Genomic DNA, 22,543 nt, shown 5'->3' on the forward strand with positions numbered 1-22,543 from the left:
GGGTTGTACCTCCGCATTGTGGGGCAGGAGGACGGCCGAGGCGATGCTGCCCGTCACGCCGCTCGTGACGTAGATGATCAGCACGCGCAGCGAGCCCGCAAGCTTCTCGAGGTCGCGCAGCACCGTCAGGTGCAGCACGCTGCTCACGAGGCAGTGCAGGATCCTGAGTGGGGGGACACCGAGATAGATCTCTTACGACGCCACGCGATTCGCATTTAGAGAGTGTCCGCACGCGGAGGCCGTCCGCGCTGTCGACCTGGGCGGACATTGCTCGGATGGGTGACCACTGTGCGCCAAAGGAGGAGTTCTGGCTCCTGCAGGGCTATGTGGTCAGCAGAAGGCATTGCAGAAAAATGCACTGTTGTACTGTACTACGTGACAACGACTACGCTCGCCGCCGTTCCCAATCGGCACGAACCAACGTGGTGAATTGTGGTCAAATAATCTGCTCAAGCAGTCCGGCTTGTGGAGGGCATCATCCAGCAGTAGACTGGCAAGAAAATGGCTGTAAATGTTACATGTTGTATATGTGCCCACATCTCAAGACATTTATAGTAATGAAAGAAACATCACTTTATAACAAAATTACAGTTGGATTATTCGGGTTGTGGATGAACATTATTGTAAAATAAAATATTTAGATGGGCATGGATTGGTTCAATTATGAGCTGCTCCTCACTCGTTGAGGGTCAGTGACTCAGTGTCCACATACCAGAAAATAGGTCAGCAACGAAACCTATTCCTTAAAGATAAAACCAAGACGACACCTTATTCGTCTTAACCCCAATTCTACAGCGGTAGACAATACATTGTTCTCCTAATGTACGTGCTTTGCATTATCCGCGTTTACGTTTCTACATAGGTCACCCCAACCCTCTCGTGCCTCTGGATAATTGAGAGTTTACTGTAAATGGGCGATTCCAAAGTAATGGAGTTCCAAAGTAATGGAGATTGCTGGCGTTAGAGATATGGCGATGGAATGGGTTCTTTTAAGTATTGCTGCAAATTGCTGTGAATGGGCATTTTGGAAAAACTAACTTTTCCATTCTTGCGTATGATGGCAATACGTTGAGGAGATAAATGCCAACGTTGAGGGCTTCGGGACAGAGTGTAGTTCTTTCTATTCCTCTTCCGTTGAAGGAGCGCAGAACACAGTGGTTTGCTGTTTTGTGCGTAGTTTGGGTGGCATGGCAACAGTGGCACCACTGTGGCTGCTTGCGTCTTTAATTCCCCATTTATGAAGGAGATGTGTGCATCAGAGATATAGAAAATGAAAATCCAAGTGATGCTTGTGTCAAATCTTTTTTTAAGTTCGTCAGATCTCGTGTCCCATGCTTTAAATCCAATGACCGTGTCATTGATTAAATACATTACGTTGGTAAAACTTTACTCGACAAAACGGTGTTGGTAACATTTGTTACCTGCAAGGATGATGGGTTGTGTCTATGCTCTCACCCCGACCCCCCCCCCCCCTTACTTACCCGCCCAGGGTGCCATTTGACCTTGCAGCCTTTTGAGTCGCAATCTCAGAGGTGACCGCGTCGTGTCTATTTGAATTTAACATGGCACGCGTTACATTAATGGCTGTAGAATGTAATTAATTCATAGGTGGAACATGTGCGGCGAATTATGCTGCCGTGGTTTAATGGGTGATGACATTTTGACTTTTCTTATTACCAGAGGTTGTCGGTTAAATTCGATTTCATGGCGCGGCGGTTGAAACAATGGGGCAAGCGTCTTTAACCTCCTCCGCCTCTGTCCACTGAGCAGTATAAATAGGTACACCAGTTGATTATCAGGTCGCGTCTGGTGGGGTATAGTGTGGATAGTCAGACCTCTTCGAAGACTTCAGGCCAGCGTGCAAGCCTCACTTGATACAGTGAATCTAGCTGTGACGGTCCCACCTGATGACGGAGACTTGTGTTGCCTCCGAAACGTCGTGATTTATAATTTTAGTTCTATTATTATTTCTATTATTTTTATTTTGTTATTTATTTTTACCTACGTGACTTTACCGAAAAAACCTAAGAGTATGAATCCTTGCAGTCACGAAAGCTTCAAATCTAGAATCAGCGTGGAAGAGTAGGCCAAATAATGGTCTCTTGAGAGGTTATCTCTAGCGGAGGCCCTTTTGCCATCAGTGGTGTGAACAAGAAATTTCAGGACTGCACCTTTAAGATCGTTTCCTTGTAACTGATGATGTGTGGGTGGGAATACAAGTGGGCTGAGAGAGACGAAGAGAAACCAAAGGGGTCTCGTAGCCGTTTCTCCCACGTACCCCGCGTGCAGGAACAGAGACAGCCACAGGCGGTAGATCTGGTCAGGTGCCTCTGGACTCAGGAAAGGAAGAAGCCCACACGCATCCTGCATGCAGGTCACCTGTTCAGGGCAGAATGCACGCACACACGAACGCACAAGCGTCCACACACACGCACAAACGCACATACACGCATGCACGCACACGCATGCACACATGGGCAGACGAGTTCAGCATTGTCTCATATACTGCGATATAATTTTTCACTAAATAAAACGATACAAAATACATACTCTTTGGTTCTTTCGGTAAATTAAACAAAATAATAATATTATTTTATTATGTTTTATTTTTCTACCTACGTGACTTTACCGAAAGAATCAAAGAGTATGGATTCCTGCAGTCACGAAAGCTTCAAATCAAGATTGATACAAAATACATTTTAACGATATAACAATTATCAGCTTAACCTAACTTTACCATTTTATTTCGTATTTGTATTGTTGTTGTGCTTTGTTATACTTACAGTGCAAACAAATATAATTTTATAAGTGCTTTAACTAAGCCTGCCAGAAGTGTTCTAATGATTGACACTTTATAATCTCAACCATTATAATGCTTGCTCTGTCAATTACACAAGAAATAATCAATTGAATATGGGTAACGTTAAATGGGTAATGTAGCTGTAGAAAATTCTGTATATCTTGTCAGGAATTAACGGGTGATATTATTACCGTCGGCCTTATTTTGCATGACATATCGCATCACATTACAGTTGCCACATTCCAGCAACCATAACGTGTAGCGGACACAAATTGTCGTCGTCCACATGACAAATAGCGTGAACACGGTTGACCTGCTGAATGGAAAACTGTATTTGCAAGTCGCGCTAATGGAGCAAATCCACTTCAAGTACAGAGTCCGTGAGTGTCCAATTAATGAAGCAATCGGCTCAGCAGTAGGAGTGGCGGTAATCCCGAGGTTGAATTGCCTCGTTGCATTCAAGTGCCCATAGGGGTCAGAGCACTGGTACGATGCTCGTGTGCATGACGTATTGTCGATAGCAGCCCATTTTTCCACTATCAAAAGCCAAGGTGTCTCCCTTGCTCAACCAAGCAGGAGTCATTGGTTATCTGCACGAGCAGAGCTGAGTCAGTTTTAGAGATTATACATTCATACGAGAGGGGGACAACTCCGTCCGAAGGGCAAACACTGACATGAGCCATTGGCCGAGAATCAAACTCAAGCCATCAGGTTCACAGTGCAATGTGCTAAACATTCAGCTACCGCTCCCCTAAAGGGCACACAATCCAACATAACCTGATAGGCATGCATCAGTATCAATGGGGGTTTGTAATAGTAAGGCTAAAGCGTTTACACAGCGAGGACGGTGTGATACATGGGAGCCCATTATCTACAAATTACCCAATTGGGATGAAACGAAGCAATCATCGCCACCTACTGGTTGACCCTCACCTGGCTAAACAAAACACAACTCGAAACGGCAACATGTCTGACAAGCGCGCATTTTGCCCTTAACCCCGTTTCCACGCATTTCAACCGAGACCTTTTTTCGTGATAAAAAACGAGGTGCATGCTGGGGCGCGGAGCAGCGCTGGGTAGGACGGGGCGTCGCGTCTCACCTGCGAGCACAAGCTGGCCTCGTCGTGGAAGTATCCGCGCATGAAGTCGCAGTGCTCTCGCGTCGTTAGCTCGCACCTACGGGGAGCGCGGGAATACGACGTACGCTCATCAAAACCATCACGTGAACTCCGGTCAGTCTCGCAGCAGCGGCAGCATTTGGCCGGCCATCGAACAAAGACGGTCACCGCATCGAGCGCTTTCAGATGCGCTTCTGCGACTGTCTGGAACGCTCTTCCTTCTGGCACTAGGAATCCACTGGAGCTGTGCACTTTTAAATCTAGATTGAAAACTAATTTCTTTAGAACTGCTTTTTGTGTTTAATTTGTTGCCCTTCCATCGCACCTCCGATTAGCACGGCTGGCTACCTACAGTGCGAAAGAAATTCAACATAGATATATTCAGACATGGGGCTTTACAACACGAATGCACATCCCATGCCAGTACCCTTGTAAAATTAAAAACAAACATTTTTTTTACGTGGAGAGACACATATGTAATGTAATGATGATTCGTTTTTATATAGCGTCGTTAATGCCAATTGCATCTCGCAATCGCTGAGCAACTACAGGCTGGAAGGCTGCCAGGCGGTGAGCCGACACCAACAATTGCTCTGGAGTTCTTTATATATTAAGATGTTTTCAGCCGATTAGTGAGTGGGAGGAAACCAGAGCACCCGGAGGCAAAACTCTATCCCACACAGCCGGGACAGATGAAGTCAGTCCACGCTTTCTGTACTGCATTCTGCTGCCAAGCCATTGCCCGAATCGTCGCCGATCATATATTTTACATTTAAAGGCCACACTGTATTGACGAATGTGTGTGAGTTTTTTTGTTTTGTTTGTATGTATGTATAAACGGATTAGCTTCGATCAAAAACCGGAGGCCTATTAGAGGCAGCTTCAATTGAAGCCTGGGGCCTGGAGTAAACACGAGCGGCCACCACACTCACCTGCCCTGAGTGCCGAGGCAGCAGGGTCTGCCCGTCACCTCGCAGTCCATGTGCGGCAGCTGCGTGTGGTTCCCCGCACTCTTCTTCACGCAGATCTGAGGGTGCCCGGCAGAGCACAACCGAGACAGCACGGAGGTTGAGCTCCACGCTCGGACGAGCGCCAAAGCGGTGCTAATTCTATCAATTCTTGAAGGAGGATGAGGTGATTGGACCCAACACTCCCTCCACACACCCTGCACTGGGAATTGAACTGATGAACTGACATCTTTTTTACAAGGAGTCATGTTTGCATTGACCACAATACCTGTGGTCGGAATGCAAAAAAAACACAACTCTGATAATGTATGCACTTTCCTTGAAATTGATTGGTCCACACCCGAGACAGCTTTCCTTAGAGCCTAGTCTCACATGCTGTTGGACCAGATAACGCCAAAAGGCGCACAACTCAAAGACAATGCACCATCAGAGTATAAAAAAGGTGTCAGTTTTGTTGCCAGATGAAAGGGTAAAAAAAAACAATTATCATATTTTGCTACTGACAAAGGAGGTTCCAATGGTGAACTGATGAACCTTCCAATTGTGAGTTACTATTCGAATGTGGTGCCTTTGCACCATCAGACTGTCTATGTGCCTGTAAATATATACCAACATGCATCCACGTATGTGTATGTTAATTCGATATGCGTAAATTCAGTCTGCCCAAGAACTTGTTTTTTCATATTGTCAATGTAGCGGTCACGAGTAGCTTCAGGGGTAATTAAAACCCATTACCTATGTAACTCACACACACCGGAAAGAATCAGCTATTCCACGTGAAATTCAATGCGAGCATCACGAGCTCGAAACTCGATGTTAATCACTTAATTGATGCATCGTTGCTTCGATCGTTTGGCGTTGCGTCTCTCGAACTGCGGACGGCCCCGGTGTTGAATCACTCACCGGCCACTCCGTGATGTTGTCCGGCCACTCGTGCGGCAGGGAAGACGCGGGCTCCTCACAAACCCTGCACGGCAACAGGGAACCCAGCCAAGGGAAGTTGAGTAAAGTCAACGCATGTTGTTTCCTGTGTGTGTGTGCTGAACTTCTTTAGCACCGTGTCTCGCCAACCGCGCTCATCGGAGGTGCGGGGGAAGGACGACAAAACGAGAGTATCACGAACATATCACCCAGAATGCACACAATCGCACAATATTTCAGAAGCTAAGCAGGCGTGAGCCTGGATAATGCATTGATAGGTGACCACCACGCATGCCTTGGTTGTCATTGGCAGCAGCGGGGCCTATGCTACACTGTGGGCAGCAGAGGGCGTTGCAGCAGAATGAATTATTGTACTGTAGTTCTATGCTGCGACATCAACGTAATGCAGTCCATCAACTCTTTGTTTCATGTCAGAGTGATCCCTTTACCAGTCACAGAGGGATGCTCCTTCGTCTCAGGACAAGACTGATAATACGACAATTGAGATATATTTGGTGATGAAGGATAAAAAAAATATACGGCATTCATAAACACTAGGTGAAGAAACTTGCCCCAAAGGACGTCTACCGCGGTGATGGAGCTACATTAAATCTGCTCGTGTTTAGGCGTTCGATGGATTGCTACAACAAAGGACGGTCAGATATGGGGAGGCCTTAATGCAATAGTACATGTGATGATCGCTCATGATGATGGTGGAGGAAGGTGTGAACCATACCTGGGATCCTGACCACACACAGCTCCTGATGTTCTGGGCTTCTTGTCCTCCATTAGCAGTGGGCTTGACTCTGGCCACTTAATCAAATTTTCCAATGTTTTCTGGAAAGAAAAGCCATAACGATAAATGTCATTTGCCCCCCCCCCCCCCTCCTCAATAGTATTATAAGTTACACAAATAAATATTTCCCAGGAGTGTTGAGTCTACAATGGTGAAATAATCCCCATGTAGGCAACGCAGACTGTTGGGGCAAGTGCTGCGAGCGAGCATCTATGAAGATCTGGCACGACGCGCAAGGGGGTGGGTGTGTGGCCAGCACCACGCTCGGCCACCTTTGTTTCCCCAAGCGCTGATGTTTACACACCGCACCACGTACTGACGTAAGACCGAGTTGATCTTTGGGAAAGCCTACGGCTGATTCAGATAGTCGTCCACTGATGTTAGCCACAGCCGGGAATTAAACTGGGACCCGCCGGGTTCAATTGCAACTTTCTTAATGGACCAATAAACATTTAGCGGTCGTAGATATAAGTAATTGGAACAGTAAAGTAATACATTTCTCAATATATGTAAAAAAAGCAATAATTAGTCGGCATTTGAGCCTATGGGGTCAGTTTAATGGGATGACCTACATTGCTGAAAGGCAACATTTTAACTCGCCCGCAATTTATATTCTCTGTCTCAGCATTCCGTGCGTCTGCGTTAACCTTATCCGAGACAGTTTGATACATACACGCCACCAGCAGGGACGTAGTCTGCGATAAATCACAACCACCGCTTTATGTAAATGCATCGGGCCATGTTGCGGCCTATAAATAGATCCAAGGCACAATGACATTTAGGGCACTGACACTTGAACTGACAGCCCTTGAACAAACGAGAGGCTGACACCGTGACGGATGATAAGTGGAGGTGACAGTGCTTGCCTGTGTGCGTGTGTGTGTGGCACGGGCTAGAGAAGAGATGGAGTGATGTGGTACAGGAGGACGTGGAGCTGAGTGGACTTGCCGATGACTGGTACCAGCGGTGTCAAGATCGGCCTCAGTGGAGGAGGCTCGTGAAGGACGCTACTGGGCAGTTGGAGGCAGTCGCCCTCCAACAACAACGGAGGGCGGAGGAGCGACGCTCACAACAACGAGCGGAGCGCCGGGTGGCTAAAGCACAGCAAGTTGGCACAGTAGGGGGCACAGGTGGTGCATCAGCCAGTCATCTCGGTCATCTCGGTCAGTCGACCCGTGGCACCTGGGTCTGCCCCGTGACCTCCTGCCAGCGGGCGTTCGACACTTCACGTGGCCTCAAGGTGCACATGGCCTGGCACAAGCGTCGTGGTGACGTCACCGCCACTTAGTGGCGAATGGCGGTTGTTGTGTGTCAGTCAACCCATGACACCTGGGTCTGTTCCATGACCTCCTGCCAGCGGGCCTATGACACTTCACGTGGCCTCAAAGTGCACCTAGCATGGCACAAGTGCCGCGGTGGTATCACCGCCAGTTAGTGGCGAATGGCGGTTGTTGTTGTTGTGGACGTGTGTTGGATGATTGCGACAATATAGGTGAGGCTTGTCGACGGTGACACTGAGGAGATGGCTGCAACACCAAGAGGCGGAGGAGCGTCGGGTGGATCAAGCACAGCAAATACGGATAGCATAGACACAGTGGAGTCCTTTGCTGGATTAATTCGTTAAGGCCCTGGTGCATGGTAGAGTTATAGGAACCTCCTAAGAGAAGACTGACCAGCACAATTGAGGGGGAAAGGAGGAAATTGCTTTCAGTTGTCATGGGGTATCTAGGTAATTAACCTCGCATTCAGGGGCTCCTGCAGAGAAGCTGCCTTTGCCTACATCTGTTATCTGTTATAAAGTGAATTCACAAACAAATTTTAATTAATAATTCACTCAAGGATGCAGGCCTCCCAATCTGTCAATCATTAGGCTTGTTTGACCATGTTGATCGGTGGAGATTGATGAAAAGGGACTCTGAAGAATCGTTTGAGATGTCACTCACAAGTGATATTAGCCACGACCAGGAATCAAAACTCGCTGGGACACGTGGTTAGCTGGCAGCTCCTCCAACCAACCGCCAGCCCCGCCCACTTCAATATAGCCACGCCCACTCAACAGCTATCTCCGGCCACAGTGAGCACAGACGGGGCCTCCTAAACGAGTGGGTCATCCAAAGCCCCACTGCATCGACCAAACCAGGATGTTTTGTCAGTTTGTGTTTCCGTGTGCGCGGTCTCACCGAGCACTCGTCGCCGGTCGTCTGCACGCAGCCCGAGCCGTCGTTGCGCACGCAGCAGCCCGTGAGCGCCTCCTGCGCCCGCTGCCGCGCCAGCGTGTCGCCGAGCGCCGCGTCGGGGCGCATGCACGGCACGAACTTCGCTCCCAAGTGCGCGAGGGCCTCCTGGGGCGGAGCGGTGTGCGTGCAGCAGAGAATCAATCGCCGCGGGGCGCAGTCACACGCGCACGCACGCACACACAAGCATGCATGCGCACACGCACAACAGCAACAACCGCTATTCGTCACTAAGTGGCGGGAGACGTCACCACAGCGCTTGTGCCAGGCTAAGTGCATTTTAAGGCCACGTGAAGTGTCGAACGCCCGCTGGTTCACGGGATAGACCCAGGTGCCATGGGTTGATTGACTGACACGCACGCACGCGCATACAGGCATGTACACATGCGCGCACACACGCAGGCACGCACACATGCACACACAGACAAAACGCGGTCGTTGCCATACATTCCGTCATCAAGTGTACACATACGCACGTACGGCCCTATTGTAAATCCATTGCTAGATGAGGGCCTTCCCATGCTGTGTACAGCTTGGGAGTTATTTGATCATACTTGACCACGCTGGTCAGTGTGCTTTGGTGTAGGCGGTGAGCATGGATGCGGGAGCGTGGAAATGTCAACGTGTGTATGTCAGTGGTGCCGTATAATAACTTGTTAAAAAGAAATTCCCGCAAGAGCACGACTAAATAAATAAACAATCTTGACACTCTCAATCCACCAATGGACGAAGGCTCCCCCACGTCGTGTTGTTGGTCATGGGATTTGGTTGACCGTGCCCCCCCCCCCCCCCCAGTGTGGGTTGGCGAACGGGTGGGGAGGGTGCGTGACTGGCAAAGAGAATCACTCTTGGCCACAGGTGTTCGCAGTGGCCGGGTCGCAGTGCACTAACCATTGCGCCACCACTCCAAGAGGAAATATGCGCCGTATATCCACTTGTTCACGAGAGAAGCAATCGGTACCAATGGACAAACTTTGCGCGTTATAAACGGACGAGTGGGAATGGAATTGCCCGAAAGTGCACACTTACCGAGCTGGGTCCGATCCAAAAGTTTTGCCTCTGGTCATATATCACATCTTCATAGGAGCCTTTGCTCCTGAGAATCTAAATCACACAGAATACAGCAGAATGCACGGTCTTAAAGGGCCACGTCAAGTGTCAGTGTTGGGCTGTCTAGAACTGTGTCTTACATCAGCCATACGAAAGAAGAAGCAATACAATCGAGGGGTGACGTGGTCTCATTTATGCGATAGAATAAAACCACATTGATGTGACGTGGTCAGTAAATAATAACCACAGCGTTGTTAAGAGCGCTCGAGCATCAGACACCCAATAGTTGGTGTGGTGGCGGCACTCACAGTGGCGCTGGTCTGCTGCTGCGTGAAGCCGATGGGAGCGAGGCCGTAGATGGTGACGGTGAGCACGGTAATGAGCACGTGCACAAACGTGACCCAGTAGGTGAAGTACGCCCTGCAAAGGACGAACGGCACGATGGTTAGCGGAGACGCGTCGACACTGACTCCACGCGGCTCGTTCATTCGTCAGCAACGTGGCCGAGAGGCATGTGCGAAGGCAGAACATGTGACCTTACTGGCAGCGGGACTATCTGCAGACACGAGCTACAAAAAAAAACATGTTTTTATTTGATCAGGTAAGACCCACAGCTCTTTTGCCCTTTTTCAGAAGAGACCTGCCCACAAATGAGAGCTCAATGAAGTGGCTTATCATGTGGAAATGTACAGTGGCCAAATACTCTCAACACATGTTTCTAAATGTGGAGAGAAAAACCGGAGGACCCGGAGAAAAATCTACGTGATCACGGGGAGAATACGCAAACTCCAAATTTCGAGGTGTCAGGGTCAGGATCGAACCCATGATCTGCTGCATACCAGGCAAGGTAGTTAACATCTCGTCACCGTGGCGCTCCACCATAGCTGCAGACACGAGCTAGCTGAGGACATTAAAAGATCTGTGACCCATGCAATGTGGGTGTCTTAATCTAGTGGCTTCACCAAATACTAAATCGATGAAACACACCCTTTAAATGGCAAACTCCATTCCAATTTCAATGAAGATATTTCCACCTTGGAAATTCCACTAATGATTGCCATCCGATTCTTAGGCTCACGATGCACGCATCAATTCACGTCACGTGGCCCTTGCAGGGACTCGTGGCGCCCACATTCGCCGCAACGCTCAAAACAACGAACCGATTCTTGAAACGCACCGCGACCCGGATTCGTGAGAACTCAGCTTCATCAATCGATACATGTAACTTTTTTTAGGCTTCGTATTTATTTTGTCGCTTCCATACACGATGGATGCACTATCCCCCCCTGTGGCTTCATACTGAACAGGTAAGCCGAGGTGGCGCAGCTGCTGCTGTTGTGCACGGCCTTTCCAGCAGATGGCAACAAAAACACAACAAAACACAACGCACCCGTTTGTCACGCGTCAATGCCTTGCATAGGTTATATTATTTATGACCCATGATGTACGACTATGTCGTATGCGTGACCGCAATACTTTTGAAGAAACGCAGACCTCTCACTCCCATTAGGGGATGATCGAAACTGCGCTGTTCAATAAAGTATTGTATAACGATTACGGTACGTTGATTCATGAAGGCCTTGCACTTTAAAAAGAACCCCAAGAGGATTAAAGCTCAACGAGCTGTTAAGTCCTCGTACACAGTGCAGCCACAAAAAGACAAACAATATGTGTTGTATAAGGTTAAGTTCAAGAGGTCACTGAAGCCAATGCCGTCGATGTTACCACACTCCGCCATCGCTTGCTTCATTCATTCTGCTAGATCCCTTGTCTGCTGCACAGCGTGTGTACATGTATGTTTAACTTCTTTCGAACCGTAAGAAGGCCCACCGCGCTAATCGGAGGTGCAGGGGAAGGACAGCAAGCTAAACACATTGAGCAGTTCTAAAGAAATGAGTTTTCAATCTAGATTTAAAAGTGTATTTCTCCAGTGGCTTCTGAATATCGGAAGGAAGGGCCTCCCAGACGGCCGCAGAAACGCTTCGGAAAGCGTGCAATGCAGTGACCGTCTTTGTTCGATGTTGGAGCCAGTCGATTCCCTGATATATCAAAGTTTGCTCGAACAGGCTCCTACCGTAAGGCTTCAGGCCTACCCCACTGGCCCTCTGGGTGCCACTCCGATGGCTTTGTCGGTGACCTACCCTCCTCCATCCTGAAAACAAGCCCCATGTTTCACAACCTGATTTTCTCGAATACACCCCACACTCTCTTGCCACGTTTGTTTCTGAGCTTCCTGGTAATGTAAGCGCTCCTCCTGCCGTGAAATTCCAAGCGTCTTGCGTAAGATTTTTTTGTTCAAGTCGCTTTGTCAAAGTACAGCTCTCTGATACGTGAAGGAGTATGCACACATTACTCAGTCCCCAAACAAAACATTGATGTGTTTATATACGTGACAAAAACAAATGCACTTGTGTAGGGTAGATTGCGGTCTACTTATGTTGAATTAACATTAAATATATTTGTGGTGGAGTGGAGGCACGGTGGAGCGGTTGGCACAGAGAGCAGCGCCCTACATTATGAGTTTGATTCCCAGCAACAGTTTTTGTCGCGATAATGATGATGGTCATGATGGTGGTGATGGTGGAGGTAGTGATTGCAGGTACGACGATGACAGCGGAGTACATTGACGACGACGCTGATGCAGGCCGCTCCCCGCACCTGTGATCCCCAAAGTCCTCCATCTCGTGGTGCCGCTCCTCGTGCTCCCGGCTGGTGAAGCTGCCGCTGCGCCGCACGCTCGCGTGCCCGGCGATCCGGCCCAGCAGCCCCGTGCCGTAGCCGTGCCCGTGAGCGTCGCCGTGCCCGTTCGTCGGGCGCAGGTCCTGCAGCACCAGCGAGCGCACGACGGGCGTGATGCGCTGGCCACGCGGACGCCCCACGCTCACCACCTCCTGCCGGAGCGGCACCTTGGGCTGCACAGGAGTTCCGCCACCGCCGCCGCCGCCGCCGCCGCCAGTGCCGCCACCGATGCCGCCGCTGCCGCCCCCCTCAAGGCTCTCGCGCTGCTTTCGCCAGCCCCGCTCCATGGGGCTGTCAGGAGCGAAGGGGAGAGAGACGAGAGGAGAGAAGCGGGACGCGGGTCACAGGCTGCTTCCGAGTGGCTCAGGGGATCAGAGACGCCGACATCCTAAGTTCGAATCCGGACACACACCTCAGGTCACACTGGGCTCTTAAAGTGGAGCGAGTTGATGGGCTCTCAGCCTGGTCAACCGAAGATTGCACACAAAAAATACACGATGCCAATTTTGCCTCACGTGGCTAAATTCCCGCTCTGAGATTGAACATTTCTATTTGATTGACTCGTGAACAGCACGCTTTGGCCACAGAAGATAAAAGGTCTGCTCATAGTGTGGATACACGGAACTTTTGAAGTGACCTCTAAAGGAGTCATGTGACATCCCCTTCCAGGGCCGTTCTCTTGCACAGGGTTGATGCACTGCTGGCTGCAGAGTTTGGAATGGAAACGAACTCGACTATTAACCCCGAAACGATTTCTCAAGCACCATGGCGTGTGGAGTTGCGAGGTGAAGAGGGGGGGGGGAGCAGCATTGAACACGATGGATGGAGCTGGAGCCATGGACCTGCCGTTGGGCAGAGGGAACTCTAGAAGAAGATCATTTGCACAAAGCGACACTTACACAACGTGACTTCACATTCGGGCTCATACGATGAAACAGCGAAGCCAAAGTGATTGCACGAACAAGTGAGCGTTGAGTGGGCCTCATCGCCATTGGTCGTAAGAAGCCCATGGCAGCAAATATTCCGTATGTCTATGGTGAGGATCAGTCTTGCCGCAGGACAGCCTCGACTCATTTTCCGAAATGCGGTCTTATTTTATTAGCCACCAAGGATTGGCGACGGACTGAGTTGCCTCCGGTCAGAATTTTCCTTTTTCGATTCTCTCCAATCGTGAGTCAAGTGCTTCGTCAAGGTTCAAACTGGCTGCAACAGGCTGCATTTGCCCAACCGAGCTGAAAAAAAATGTATCTCGAAATGACAACGCAACACTTTGTAGGACTCCCACCACAAACACAAAGAGCAACTGTGAGTGAAAAACTGCATTTAAAAAAATATCATTGGGCTTCTTGGACCAAAAAAAAATAAACAAACAAAACAGACAAGTGCCTTGTTTCATCGCCACAAAAAAAAGAAAACTGCCTTCTGGACAAATGTTTTCCAGCAGTTTCAACTCTGATGCCAAGCAACACAGCTAGCATTGATGTACCAAGCCACACCCTGCTGACAGGCCTCAGAAGAGGTTGAACCGATTCCAGGGTGTGCCTGCTTGAAAAATGCGATGCGAGTAAATGATGGACCTGAAGGCCTTACGACATGTATGCATGTACGTTGAACTTCTTACGCACCGTACGTAGTGCCAATCGGAGGTGCGGACACGAATTACAAAAAACAAACAAATCCCCTCTAACGTTATCTCAATTGCGATATCCAGTGTCGCGTCATGAGACCGAACAGCCGTTTGGAAGTCTTCTGCCCAAAAGTGCAACCCAACATGTTAGAGAACAGCGGGTGGAAGTGGACATAACAGAGCTACCTCTGAAATCCTTTCGGGGGGGGGGGGGGTGGGTGGCGATTTTCTACCTGTCCTGTCACTGCCAGTAATGAATGTCACGTGACAATTTAACTGACGGACTTCTTTTTAACACGTAGGCTTTCGCGACCAATATCATCCATAACAGTTTTTTTGGGTTAGATCGCACAAATATATAAATGTGTCATTAAAACTCGCCACCACTCGACACAGCCAACTAGTAAGGATTGTCACGTAAACAGAACATGACAATTGGTCACTTGTATTCGCAGCCTTTACAAGGAACGAAACAGTTAGACTTCTTCACAAATCTGGCTATAGCCTGATGAAGCTAGTTGTAATTACTGGCGAAACGTCGTACTCAGATTGTAAATGTTGTGGCTTGGCTCTCCAACACAACCTGTGGTGCTGTACTAGTGACGAATTGGCATGTTCTGTTTACGTGACAAACCTTATTAGTTGGCTGTGTCGGGTGGTGGCGAGTTTAACGACACATTTATAGATTTGCGCGATCTAACAAAAAAACCCCTCTATTATGGATAATGGACTTCTTATGGATAATGGACAACTATTTATTTTTTCTTTTATTGCGATATCACAGACACTTGTATTTTTTTATTAATGTGTCACTGTATTTATCACAAGACTGCACATAACATATATGTAAGAATGAGTCACTGATGTCATTTCATGATTGGGGTGGTGATATTGCAGAAAGCGTGACTCATCACTGAACGTCTGCGAGTACAAATGGCAGTCAAAGGCCAAATCAGCCAGCCCATCGGCCCACGGAACAGTGCCTCCCCCACTCTTCTGTAAACACGAGGATACTAGACTTTGACTCAACTTTTCCCTGCAAGTTAAATCCACATTGACAACTCTCGCCAATTCCGTGATGACTATTTAAGGTGCCTTATGGTGCGAGCGAGGCTACGTTGTGGCCGACAGAGTTCGGTGCAGACAATCCACCGCTGTGCTACGGCACCATGCTCCCACATTTACGCTTTCCGCCTTCTCCAACTCGCACGGACCAGCGTGGTAGACTATTGTCAAATAACTCCCGGGACCCGCACGGAATGTGGAGGCCTTCATCCAGCGGTGAATTGACAAAGAGGGCTGTACATACATGTGCCCCCCCCATGCTACATAAAGTGTACGTTCCGTGTATACATCTGCTGATTTCAATCTACAATTTACATGTTGCGTTTGCAATGTGGCACATTAGTGGCACTCACTTCAGCCCTGTGCCCAGCTCATCGCAGCACACGGCCACATTGATTGGAAAAAAAAGAGTGTGGTTCGTGTACTATACACGGTTTGAGCAAGTTTTGGGTAAGGGTGACCGGATACTCACAGCATCTGACGGGTGCTCTCCAGCTGAGCTGGGTCCAGGGCCGACCCCGTCAGTGCCGAACCGCGGTCCACTGAGTAGTCCGTGTTCTGCGCATCCTTGGGTTCCCCCGGGTACGGCCTGTCCTCCAGAAAACCCTGCGAGTGCTCCTGCACACGCACGGGCAGCGATATTTCACGATTAGTCACGTCGCACCGTCCAAGCAACCACGCCACGGTCTTGCCGAACAACAAACCATGCCACAGCCATTCGGTGCAACGATGCGTGCCGTGCCACCTTATCCGTTGCACCGATAACAATGCTACACGACGCCATGCCAGCCCGCATCATGCCACACCACCTTAACATACCACGGCCTTGCTGAACAACAAATCATGCCACAGCCATTCCGTGCAAGAATGCATACCATGCAACCTCACCCCAATCCACAGAAAACCAGACGACTCTGCACGATGTCACCCCGCATCACACCACACCACCCCTAACCATACCACGGCCTTGCCATCCCAGAGAGCACACCGTGTCAAATCGCCCACCACCCAGCAGTATAAAAGGGTACACCATAGTCAGTCAATCGGCAGGTCATATGCGTTGGGGTAAAGTGCGCTCCAACCTCTTCCTAGACGTGGAAGAGTAGGCCAAAAAATACCCCCTAGAGTGGTTCTCAAGAGCTCCCTCTATTGAAGTACCTTCGGCTACGCAGTGCCGTGAGCGACCATATTCCGGACTGCACCTTGATCTTTTACAACTATTATTTTAGGCCGTCCGCACGGACATCCTTACACTAATATGTGTATCCATGGCTCACCATGTTGAAGAAGGCCGTGTCCAGGTCGTCGATACAGGTCAAGTACTCGTCCTCGTGCAGGATGGAGGGTGCGAAGCTCCTGCGGTTTGGGTTAGGCTTGGAGAGCTTTCCATCCCACTCCGTGTGGCCCTGCAAAACAGCGCGCCGTTTCAGTATAAAAAAAAAGTCCATTACCACTGTGAGCGAGATCACATGCGTCGATTATTATGAATCACGGGAATGACCACAGCCGCTTGTTAATCCACTGCTGGCTGGATGAAGGACCCATGTGCTGTATCTATCACGGAGGTTGTTTTGGCCGTACTTCTCCCGTGCGGGTTAGCGGAGGGAGAGAAGGCGAAGGATCGGTTCAGGCGTCACTCGCCATTCAACAACCGCTGTAGCGTCGGGGGCTGAGCACCCCCACCCCGCCCCTCCCCTGCTAAGGGCTCACCCCCCACTCCACCCCTTCTAAATTCTTCAAGTAAAAAAAGATGTTGGTACAGCCCTTTTCTCCTAAGAGCTACATCAGAATGCATCGTAGACATGCGTAGATCGTATCGTTACTCATTCCGTTTTAGCGTTTGACATTTGTTTAAAGTTTGTTCAAGGCTTACCGTGTCGTGCCCCCCCCACCCTGAGTTTTTTTTCGAGTCCCCCTTGTAACAAGGTCACACCATAGGTCTATCGCCACTGACGTTGTCCTGTGGGTCAATTGGCCTTTAGCCATGGGGCTGTGGAATTGTTATCACTTTTTCAGAATTGTCAGCACTGATGAGCACTGCCCAACCAAACGATACTGCATGAAAACAAAACCTTTACTAAATATATCCTGCTACTCCAAACAATCGTAATGAGAAAATAAAAAATGGGATGCTCCAATGTGGCCAAAATTTAAAACATGTGTGCACAGCCTCGTAAGTGCTGATTAGAGAAAGTTTACATCTCCGGTGGGATTTGGAAGCCAACCTCAGTGTTTGCCATTGGCTGAGGCATTTTATTAACCAAATGGGGGGTGGGGGGGTAGTTTTAAACAAACAGATGTTTTGTAATTATGTCCCATGATGACCCAGAGATTTATTTTCAGACAGTGTATGGTAGGCAAAATTTTTCCCATGTAATGTCCCACCCCCTACATTTTTTCGTGTGTGTTCGACAAAAAATTATATTCCCAGAGTGGGTGGGGGAATGTTCCTTCACAAGAAACAGATCCTGACCCCTCTCAGGACCAAACTGGAGCCAAGCCAGCCGGGAACTCCAGCCAGTAGTTATCTGCTTCATTCGGACTGTTTGTAATCAGCCATAAATAGCCCACATTGCTGCTCCCTCTTTTAACCGGGATGACCTCAGAACCAGTCATGACATCATGGAATCACAGCGGCATAGGCTGGCATCCAGGCATTCATCTCTCACTAAATATTTTCCACGTCTCTGGTAGACTGCATTAGGTGGCATGTGATGCGCAGCCACAGCCATTCCATGTATTGACACGCAATTATTTGCTGAAAACATGTTGATATATAGAGGACCGCAGAGCTTGGCCAATTGTTGCTAATGGCTCACTACCTAGCTGTCTTCCCGCATATATGTGGTTCCTCAGCGATTGTGAGATGAAATTTGGCATAAACGTCGCTATGAAAAAAAAATTGTTAACAGATATACCGGACGTGATGCGCCGGTGTGTTCATATTTTCCAGGTCACTGGTCTGGATAAACCCGATTGAAATGAAGCCCTGTGTCATCAATCTGTTAAAATATCCTCAAATACAATTTACCAAGGCTTCCTGACCACCGCTCTCTGATTCTGCATTGCCATGATCACAGGGAAGGGTGCTTGCTTTGGTTTGCCGCTTGGTGAAGTATTGTCAAATAACCCCCCCACAGCCAGCATGGATTTATCATAGGGCTGTTCATGCACACACAGCGATCCCACGAGCTGATGGCTAAATATATTTCATGAAGTGAACCGAGCCCATGGAGCCTCTGCGTTTTATGCCATGAGACCAAATCCCAGCTCTGACCCTGGGTTCGTAACGCACGCCTGCGTTACGAGTTTGTGGTGTCTCTCTCTCTCCACGTGGTCGCATGGATTTTTTCACCGGGTCTTCCGGTTTTTCCCTAAATATTTAGAATCGTGCTTTTACATAATTTAGATTATTTGGCGACTTTAAATGTCTACATGATGAGCCACTTCGTTGAGCTTTCATTTGTGGCCAGGTTGCTTAAAAAAAATGCTAACTAATATCTCAGTGGGCTCTACCTGGTCAAATAAAAATTGCTCATTTAAACTAGTTTATTACACATTTATAAATAGCGTGATCTAACCCCAAAAAGTTTATAATGAATAATATTGGTCGCGAAAGCCTACGTGTTAAACTATTTTATTTAACACCAGATAACAGATTCTATGAATCAAGTGAGACCAGTACTGCCAAGTAAACTGCCCATGTGCTGATGGGTTTGCTTTATTGATGCCCTCAATCTGGAGCTGCCTTAACCACACATAATGTGCGGGGGCTCCCTGCTCTGCTCAAGGGAGAGAGTGACTCTTTTGATGATGATCTGCGATGAAGTTAAGAACTAAACACAGCTGCTCCACTGGTACAAGAATGCCAGAAATCCCGTGGGTGCAAGTAAAAAACTTTTAAAACCTTTTCGCAAGCTCCGTTGATCGACTTACGTATGGGTATGATCGACAGTTGCCTGTAGTATTATCGCTACTACTGTTATTAACCGACACGATTTCAACTCAGCGGTACTGCTCAGCGGCCGCTGCGTTTTCTTTCTCGCCGTGGTGGGCCCGGTTCCCAAAGACGCACCCGGAGGAGGGCGGCGGCCGCCTTGAGGCTGAGTTTCGGGCCGGAGTCGCGGGTCCTGCCCGGAGTGACTCCGCGCCCACTGTAGCCGGAGCGGTAGCTGCCCATCGATGCGAGCGAGATCGCGCCGGGGCTCACGGGCGTTGGCGGCACGCTCACGCTGTCCATGTCGTCAGCCACGCGGAAGGCTCGCCCCCGGGCCAGCGGGTCGTAAACCTGCAACACCGTCGCCGACACCACAGAGAGGAGAGAGAGAGAGACCTACGTCGTAAAACAAACACGCGGTGTAACTCCGTTTCGTGCCTACCACGTGTAAATAAAATAGACTTTTAGTCGCCGGCTTTGCGGGCCAACATCCACGAGCTTCTACGTCGTAAAGTTCACTCGAGCACGAGGTGACGAAGTGGGGGGACGCGGAGGTCAGGAGGTCGTGGGTCGAATGGCCGGTAGCCGTGGGTGGTCTTGACCTCCTGTTACGCCCCCGAGCAGGTTTAGGAAGGTCACAGATAGGACGGCATTGTAACGGAACAAGCGCGCCGGAGGTTACGACCTGATTAACGACACACAGGCACGCGTTATTGGCCCCCCAGGGGTCTCGTAGCCGGCACAATGTGAACGGGACCGACAGTAATGAGACGGGGTTCAGTTTGTTAGCGAGGACACACGCAGCTACAAGGGTGTAAATTTCAAGCCGGTTGATCCACATATTGCTCAGGTGGCCCTCTTTCCAGAAGTAAAAAACGAAGTGTTATTTTTCAAATTTAATTTTATGTGTACAGGTCTGTTTTACAGTAATTTGTTGGTTTAAAGGGTTTCAACAAGATTGACATCGAATAAAAATGAAACACATCGGTGAGCTATTTATTTTCGTGTAAACCTTTATATTACCGTTAAATATAAAAAAGTAGAATGCCAAGAAATGTGGTTTATTATTGCTATCTGATTAAAGTGGAGTCAATCACGATGCGTTTAATGCATTTCTTTCAATCGCATCAACACCTCCTCACCCCGCAGTTAACTCTTCCAACGACACCGATCAACGTTCCCTCTTTAAACTTGCAGATCTTACTGCTGCTTACATTAATGCGTGTGTCCGCCATTAAAGATGTACCTGATAGAACCGAAAAGCGCAAGGGCCTTCAACGGGGGAAGAGAAGTGTGAATGGGAAGTGCAGGAAATACAACGGCATGGCTTCTCTGCAAAAGCTGTTGCCTTTTCTCGCCGATCCGATGATGACATTCCACGGCCGGCGGCTCGTGGACGCTACGCGAATAACCGCAACCTAAACTATTTCTTTCCTTTCTGAATGTCAGCAAGATCAACACAATATGTTTCTTTCTGTAGGCGAGTACAGCTGTTGTCTTAACACTTGCGCAGCCCGCCGTGACACAAAAGCCTCACTGCAGGCAAAGACCAGTTGGGCATTCATCACCAAATGTCACCGGAGCTAAAATTAAGAACGCTTTGTTGATGAAAAGAACGCACAACAATGGTCGTTTGAAAGTGTTTTATGCTGTAATAAAAACTCGCTTTTACGTCTCTTTTTCATCTGAAAGGGAGTCTGTTGGTGTGCATCTCACTGATCTCTGGAGGAAACCTGGACTTTGACCCGAGTGCTGGGTTGGCGTTGGGTGTAGTGTTCACAAGTATGATAACATTATGAAGGTTTGGTGGTTAGGGGCCGTCCATAAATGACGTCTCCCGATTTTGGACGATTTTTGACCCCCCCCCCCTTCGTCACAAAAAGTCAGACCCCCCCTCAAATATGACGTCACAAAGCTCTGCCCCCCCCCCCCCCAAATAAAACATGCTTCAAATCGCTTTAAACTATTGTCATTGTAGTGCATATTTAATGTGGCGCTGCACTCTGATGTTGTAGGAGAAAACATTTATTCAAAAGTCTATTTAATTAAGTAGAACGTGTTGTCTATATTGATTTAAAGTTGCGCATTTTGATGTGACGTCACATTTCTCAAACCCCCCCCCCCCACCCTCGTCACACATCGTCACAAATGTCTGAACCCCCCCCCCCTAGGTGCGTGACGTCATTTATGGACGGCCCCTTATACACACGGTGGCAACTGACTCATTGTTTTGAAATTTCGTGAAGGTTTTTTGGGGTTTCCCCCCCCCCCTGCCCCGCTGTAAACGCAGGAGCTGATGTTTTGTTTTATCCGCTGCTGTGCCCGAGAACGCAGGCGAGAAGTGGCCACGGGCACACGCAGGCCAGGCACGGCACACGTTGTGCAATTCTCAAAGCGACCCAAGTCGTTCACGAATCGCGAACAACAACAACAAAAAGCCGAGATTGGAGGAGCACGTAACACTCCTTGTGAAATCGCACAACACACTGAGGTCACACCGGCTCGTAATCACACGACAGGGAGCGTGATTATTATTATAATGATGAAATCAAACTCTGGCCCTCGAACTACGCGCATCACCCATATGGCCACCCTCACAAAGCGTCGTGCGCCCCGGGGGCTAATCGTCGTCATCGGCGTTGGGGAGTAACGTGTGGCAAGTGATGGATTACTGTAATCACCTCCACAAAGCCAGGTGGTAATTCCCCTATTTGCATGAGTAATAGTACTTCCTTTAATGATAATGTTCCGGTTGAATGCGTTTATGTTCATTCTCATCTTTTGACGACATTTTTTTTAATGATCGCGAAAACCTACGAAATGTGGAAAATCGTGACGTCATTAAGCCTGTTCGGAAGAAGATGATTGCGCAAGAATATTTCCAAATTCTAGATTTGAAGCTTTCGTGACTGTGTTCGACGTGGCGTAGGCTACGAGCGGGTAGTGTTGAGCGGTGTGGGTGAGAGGGGGGGCACCTTCTGCATGCCCACGAAGAACGGCGGCGGCGTCTCGGCGCTGGCGAGCGAGATGGAGTCGTGGTTGTGCAGGTCCATCTCCTTGCGGAACTGCGCCTTCAGCTTGCCCAGCCGCCGGTCGCAGTGGTGCAAGCCTCGGCGCTGCCATTGCTGCCAGGCCTCGCTCTCCTGCGCCAGGCCGAACCACTCGGCCAGGCCGCTACGCCGAGAAAGACGGAGCGTGTCAGCGAGCAGCGAGTGGGAATAGGCTCTCAACTCTTCACTCTCCAAACTTGATTTGAAGCTTCCACTCGCCCTTTCTCTCTCTGACTCT

The 22,543-nt window shown here is 49.0% G+C and overlaps 1 protein-coding gene across 1 annotated transcript in view; it reads right to left on the bottom strand.

Moving 5' to 3' along the window:
* The window catches only part of LOC144718739 (inactive rhomboid protein 1-like), a 75,374-nt gene that overhangs the window by 2,494 nt on the left and 50,337 nt on the right, over window positions 1–22,543 (bottom strand). The window contains exons 4-17 of the mRNA XM_078594236.1: window positions 22,231–22,429; window positions 19,394–19,606; window positions 16,596–16,724; window positions 15,791–15,936; window positions 12,546–12,917; window positions 10,196–10,307; window positions 9,867–9,941; window positions 8,784–8,945; window positions 6,544–6,644; window positions 5,790–5,853; window positions 4,851–4,945; window positions 3,901–3,976; window positions 2,279–2,379; window positions 10–163 (exon numbers count right to left, since the gene is read on the bottom strand). Coding sequence (XP_078450362.1) covers window positions 10–163; window positions 2,279–2,379; window positions 3,901–3,976; window positions 4,851–4,945; window positions 5,790–5,853; window positions 6,544–6,644; window positions 8,784–8,945; window positions 9,867–9,941; window positions 10,196–10,307; window positions 12,546–12,917; window positions 15,791–15,936; window positions 16,596–16,724; window positions 19,394–19,606; window positions 22,231–22,429 — 1,999 coding nt within the window. The remainder of the gene's footprint in view (window positions 1–9; window positions 164–2,278; window positions 2,380–3,900; window positions 3,977–4,850; window positions 4,946–5,789; window positions 5,854–6,543; window positions 6,645–8,783; window positions 8,946–9,866; window positions 9,942–10,195; window positions 10,308–12,545; window positions 12,918–15,790; window positions 15,937–16,595; window positions 16,725–19,393; window positions 19,607–22,230; window positions 22,430–22,543) is intronic.

This window comes from Lampetra planeri, chromosome 5 (genome assembly GCF_965212315.1).
Source record: "Lampetra planeri chromosome 5, kcLamPlan1.2.h2, whole genome shotgun sequence".
NCBI lineage: Eukaryota > Metazoa > Chordata > Hyperoartia > Petromyzontiformes > Petromyzontidae > Lampetra > Lampetra planeri.